Here is a 6,853-nt window from a genome sequence, read left to right on the forward strand (position 1 = left end):
TCAGCCAAGCATAACTCGATTATGGATAAGACTACATGCTTGATTTCTTCATTATTCAATGTTGTTTTGTCCCAATTGTAGCAGCTACAATACATACATCATAGTCCTCCTTTGTATCCAGTTTCTTTCTCCACTACAGCATAAGTGGTAATGCACACCATGGCTTCAGTGCAAGACTTATCTCTTAGTGGTCATAGAGGCACTTCTCACACTACTCTTTGCTTGTAACATGTTGAGAATAGCTGAAAACGAAGCATGATAGCTCATTCGCTTTCACTAATAGAGATATTCCATCTCTACAGTACCAAAAATAAGCACAGTAATTCTTTGATTATTATACCATATGTCAGCCACATTGTTGTGAAACTCTATCAAGCGTTGTATGGGGAAACTTCAAGTTGTGAGCTTGATTGTTATATATGTTAATACTAATCTTATACAATGTCCATCCACCATGTTTTTTGCATGTTGTGTTCAGAATGCGTGCACTAGCCAGTTTCAGCTCCCTGTAGGCCCCATGTGCACAAGCTTCAGCAAATTTGCACAACAATATGGCCGACTGAAAGTTGTTGTGAATGTATCTATCAATACTTGGAGCATGCATTTAGATGAGACATTTTTCCAACTTTTCTGCAATGACTAGATTCATTGTAAAGGTGCTTTTCATGCTCTTCTTTGTTTATAATGCTGTGTAATGGACTGAGCATAGCTGAAAACAAAATGTACTGGACTAATAATGACTCTTTGCTAATTAAAATTTGGGGCATGTGTTCAGATGAAAATATTTAGCCTGTGGCCATTTTTTGTAGTATGTGTGCTTTTACCAGTCATAATTTTGTTACAAAAAAGTAAACAAACAAGTACAAGGAAAATTAGTTACTTTACATTCAGTTAGGTAACATAGTAAAGAAAAAAGGTACACCTGCAGATATACTAGTGAAAATTTAATCCCTAATTCAGTATGCATCACTAATGTCATGACTATAGACTGAAGTATGTATTAAATGCCCACTAGTATATCTGCAGGTGTAGGTGACCATGGACCACCTTGTTTCTTTACTGTTTATTTCTGTGAGTATAAAATATTACTAATTTTCCTTGTAGCTACTTTAAAGGTTAGCAAACTCACTTGGTATAGATCTTGCAAATGATCTTTCAAGTACTTCACAGTCTGATGCACACAAACTCAAGGTAAACACAACTTCATCAGTTGTGATCATAGCATCTATTATGTGAAGGTGTAAAGAGTTTGAAGTTGTGCTTCTACCTCTTGTAATCCACAAGTTTTCTGCTGGCACTTCAAAAATATTATCATCTTCTGCTTTTGTTGCATTAATTCCAGATGTTGTGTTACGTAAAATTCCTTGTGTGTCCTCATACCTATAGTAGACCCATCCTGTGGTGTTAGTGAATGTCCTCACCTCCAGTAATGTTGTTGTTATACTACGAACAGACAATATGGTACCAACACTGACATTGTAACGTTCAAGTGTTTTACTACTGTATAAAGCATCAGGGAATGCTAGAAAGTCATCTAATTCATTAACAAGGAAATCTAGTACTCCATCATCTTCAGGTAAATTGTATATTCTTACATTTCTGATTAGTTCATGGATTTCTAATTCATCAAGAATTGAGAGATTTGGATCACCAAGTGGATTGATGTTCTCAAATGTAGCAGAGTAATTTCTAAACTCTCCTTGTAAACTTGATATTATCTGCCATCTTGCTACTTTGGTTGTGTCTGGAGGGACATCTCCAAACATCACTGTTAAAGATGGCTCGATACTTCCATTGCCAATCATTGCACCAATTATCATAAAGTTAATTAAAAGTCCTCTCTCATTCTCAATTATTTCTGGTTGACCTGAAGTGATCTGAAGACTACTGGCTACTCCATGACCAGCATTTTTCACAGCAACTCCAAGAGTGAATGGCACAGAATCTTCCACCTCATCAGTGAATGGATCATCTCCAACTACAAATCTTTCCCAAAAGTAGTGAACTAGTAGAGAAGGGTCAGGTGTTACAGTGACAACAGCTGGAACTAGAGGAATGGTAATATTCTCTCCATCCAAAGAATATCTCAACATGCCACCAACATCATAAGATTGATCAGATTCTGGAGCTGCTTCAGAAAACGGTATCATGAGCCACTCTATACTACCTGATTCTTCACTAGGTAGTGTCCACCCTCCATCAACATCAGTCAGTGAACCAGACAAACTTCCATTACCGATAGCAAACAAGTGAGTTGCTTTTTCTCCTGTACCAGAGTCAAAAATTGATATTGCAATATCTATTCTCTCAAGTGGAGACTCATTCATACTTTCAATTTCTAGTCTAGCTAGGAATGCTGTTCTTGTCACAGCCAATTCTTGTTCAATACGAATTCTAACTATAGCACATACACCTTCTGTTTCCATTTCATCGTTTTGAACAATTTCATCTCTAGCAAAATTGTAAGCCTCTATGTAGGAAGAAAACCCTTTATTAATGGCTATATCATTGTAGGTGCCTATGCTCTCAGTGAAATTCTGAACTCTACTGAATGAAGCCATGTTTGCTCCTCCCATTGGTTCCAACTGACCACTATTCCAGCCATGTAATGTATCGTTTAGTCTTTCCACCAATCTTTGAACCATTACTGTTGTTGTTCCATTAGGAGGAGGTACAACCAGTATAGTAGAGAGTTCCGTAGTAGATATTAGTATACCTGCCTCACTGCTGTCATCTAAGGTTGGCTGCAATATTTGTGATAACCAATGTGGATCATCAACATCTGTTATCCATGCATTATCACCCAACACTTCAATGCTCAACTCAATACTTTGCAAAATGGGGAATAATGCTTCAACAAGTTGATTTGCACTTCTTTCAATATTTCTCTTACTTGATCCTAAGCCAAGACATTCATTAACAAGGTTATAACCACAAAGAGCAATGCCCAACCATGGATTGTTTATTGTACACTGAATCCAACTTAAAGCATTTATGACACTAGTACGTGGATCAGTTCCCCTTGCCAGTAACAACATACAGTTCGCTGCTGGTGGAAGTGGTAAACAACCTAGTAAGGCTTGAATGCACGCCTGACAGTTGATTGTGGTGCCAGCAACATAACCATCAAACCTGAAGCCACCACCACCACTACCATCACTGGACCGACACCCAGTACAACTTACCCGGTTAGAAACAGCACTCCCACCACAATGAGATGCAATAATATTTGCTTGTTTTTTCAATATAACCGGTACCATTCTGTTTCTAATACCACCACAAATATAATTGTACAGAATGTTAAGACCATACGCTATCCAAGCAGCACCACAGTTTATCTGACGCTTCATGGTGATCTTTCGAGACACATCAACTGTGACAATAACAGATGATAATGGTTCTATGTATCCTAATTCAGTTGTAATAATAGTAAATTTTAAAAATGGATGGTTATCTGGCAGCTCAATTCTGGTCTGATTAGCTCGAATGAGACCATGATTAGTAATATTGATTTGGAATGAAGAAACAAAACCAAGCTCAAGCTCTTCAAGATCTATTTCTGCTGGATAGACAGTCACTATTGGGATTGGAACATGTGTTACAAAATCTGCCTCAATGGTGAGTTCATAGCTGTCTTCAAATTCAACAGGAGTCACACTCCATGTGTATGTCACTGTTTGTCTCTGCATAAACACTGTCATCACTGGATCATCCACTGATGTGACTAAAACCTGACGAAGTGATAGGTGATCAGGGGCTTCAACAAACATCTCATAACGATCTTCATAAATGTTGATAAATGTCACTGTACCATTACCAGCCTCAGTTGTTAGTGTGATCCTAATACCACGTTGGTAGTTAATCAGTGTAATAGCTGCATCATTGACTAATGGCTCACCAGATGCAAAATATGTGAACTCATCCTCTACAATAACCGTCAAATTCATCAACAGATTTGAAGATACTGTTAACCTTATGGGGATTGATGCTGACAACTGAGTACTAAATATAGTAATAGAGGCAGAAATGTCACCAAGTTCTTGGTTGGATGGAAGTTGTGTTGATATAGATAAAATAGCACTGTAACCTCTTTGTAAGTCAAACCCAGTCTCATTTTGTGGTTGATTACCAAAACTAATAAACGAAATAATGTTATTGTTTGGCAATAGTGCTTGAATAGCATTAGCAGTAATTCTACCATTATTTGTTATGTTAAACATAAACACTTGTGATCTACCTCTAACAACTCTGGTATTTAGTGACGGTGGTTCAATGACAAAATGAGGAAGGATTGGTTCAATTTGAAAATTAACATTTATTTGCAACGATGTTCCTTGACTAGTTTGTACAGTAATTATAAAAAAACCACTCACCGGCCTTCTTGTCAGAAGCTGGATATCCAAAGACACTTTTTCATCTGGTTGTAGTGTAACATTGGATGGTAGTAGTAGCTGTACACTGACAAGGTCTGAGTTACCTAATGATGAAACAGCAATCAAGTCACTTAAAACCCCAGGCCCATCATTACACACAAAAGTTGTGTTGTAAAATATTTTTTCAAAATCACTGACTGCTTTTCCAAACAATGATATTGTATTTGGAGTAGCTTTCATTCCTTGAAATCCCCACTGAGCTTGAATAACAGCCAGTGGCTGAATTGGATGTCTTGATCCAGCTAGGTAAGAACCGTATTCTAAAATAGCAGGATAAAATGTTGCTACAAAACTACCATTTGCATTAGTGAACGTTCGTATTGTTCTAGTAACTTTGTTGCTGGTAATGTCAATGTCAACTGGCACAAAACCTGCAAGAAAATCATGCACTAAATTGTTTGATGTATACTCAACAGTTCCGGTAAGTACAATTGGTTGGGAATATGGATAATTATTAGGAGAAACAGGATTTAAGATTGCATTGTATCCTGGTATTACTTGTAGTTCCCATGTCAACTGTGCTTGTCCAACTTGATTTTCAACTTGCACAATAACAGTGTGGTTACCAGCTTGTGATCTGCTCCAACTAACTAGCCCAAAAATGAAATCTACCCTCAACCGAGGAGGTCCAGAGACTAAACTCCATGTTAAAGGAGGAGTACCTTGTGATAGAGTTAGCATGATTGAGTATTGTTCAGCTTCTCGCAGAATAGTGTTATTCACTTGCTCTGCTATTGGTTCATATATGAGTAGACTGCAGTTATCACCATACCATGGTCTAATACATTGACATTCTCCAAGTGAGCAAATACCTCTTGGGGTACTTTCATTCCTCCCACAAGCATAAGGTGGACAAACATCATACACCACAATGTCTTGTACAACTGATGTAGTCAAGCTGCACACATTTATTGTCCAGTTCCTCACAAACTCACCAGGACAAGAATGTTCACTAACAGTGTCAGTATAGGAGAGCTGTAGTGGCAGTCTACATGGATTAGGTGCAGTGGCAGTGTTGGATGGTACCTGAATCAAGTTTGATGCACTTTCACATGGGAACGATAATTGTGGTAGATAGGATAATGTTGAAGTGTATAGGATGTTTATGTACTGATCTAGTAGAGCAACATTACCTGCATTGTCTTCTGCTCTCCACCTCCGTCTCAGTGAACACCCAAATTGTGCATCGACATATGTTGGTACAGAGGATACTCCAATGTCATCAGTTACTTGTGCTTGGCCTGTGTAACTTGGAGATGTATTACCGCAAGAAACACTTGTGTTTGTAACACCAAATAAACTTGGACTTACAAAATCTGTATCCCACGTATAAGTGACTGGTTCAGCTGTGTTACCAACTTGGTCTGTAGCAACTATGGACAGTGTGTAGGTGGTGTTATGCAGCAAGGTTGGTGTATAATATCTTCTACTGTTACAGGAAATTGGACCACCCTCTGATATTTCAGTTGATAATTGACATTCTGCAATGCAAAACTCATCACAAGTGAATCTTATAGTTGATGTTACTTGGTTGGATAATGATGGAGGTCCTTGTACTCTAATAATGGTGGGTGGTGTCATATCAACCTCAAATGTGTGTACTAATGTTGCCACATTACCAGCATCATCAGTTGCAGTGATCATTAATTCATACCTACCTTCACTGAGATTATATCCTCTCCAGTTAGCTTCTGAACAATTGATTGAAGATGTTGTGGAATTTACTACAAGACTACATTCCCATGTTACATTCTCATCACTCTCCCATGATAAAAAGATGCTACCATTACTCACCTGCGGATTTAGAATAAATGTTAAAGTAGGTGCAGTCAAATCCATTGTTCTAAATGTCCAAAATGTTTTATTTGCAATAGGCTCATTTCCTGGCCCACATTCTTCTATACCTCTCACAATTCCTCTGTTAAAAGTTATGTAAAACTTTTCCTTGTGAGTGAATAAATGATTGGGTGTAATGTTGATACCCACAGATTGAGCAAAACTCACCTCCGATGACAATGATGCATCAATCCTATACACCTCAAGGTCTGAGGTAAACTCATGGAAGACAATGTAAGAAGGAATACTTGATCGTTGAACATCATTATCAAACTCAATATACCAGGTAGTGTTTGATGGATAAACTAGTTGTTGGTTTGGTGTTGCAGTGTTTGGAATTGGTGCTGGTGGATAATAGCCAACCAGAAGTTGTATACAGGTTTGGTTACTACCTAAACTTTCTGAATTCACTGCTGTGTAACATAGTGAATGTGTTTCATTCTGTTGGGTCACTGCTGGTGTCCAAGTAATGTTCACATAATAATTACTTGTGACTGTGTTATACTGTAATTCTCCTATTCTAGTTCCATTTGGTGAAATGGTTTGTATTTCAGTCACTGAGGCACTTGAACTACCACTAGTAG

At 37.9% G+C, this 6,853-nt stretch overlaps 1 protein-coding gene across 1 annotated transcript in view; it reads right to left on the reverse strand.

The window, feature by feature from the left end:
• The window catches only part of LOC136245248 (uncharacterized), a 201,949-nt gene extending 197,729 nt beyond the window's left edge, over positions 1 to 4,220 (reverse strand). The window contains exon 1 of the mRNA XM_066036736.1: positions 1,130 to 4,220. Within this exon, the coding sequence (XP_065892808.1) occupies positions 1,130 to 4,220 (3,091 nt within the window). The remainder of the gene's footprint in view (positions 1 to 1,129) is intronic.
• Positions 4,221 to 6,853: the final 2,633 nt, after the last annotated feature.

This window comes from Dysidea avara, chromosome 15 (assembly GCF_963678975.1).
Source record: "Dysidea avara chromosome 15, odDysAvar1.4, whole genome shotgun sequence".
NCBI classification, from domain to species: Eukaryota; Metazoa; Porifera; class Demospongiae; order Dictyoceratida; family Dysideidae; genus Dysidea; species Dysidea avara.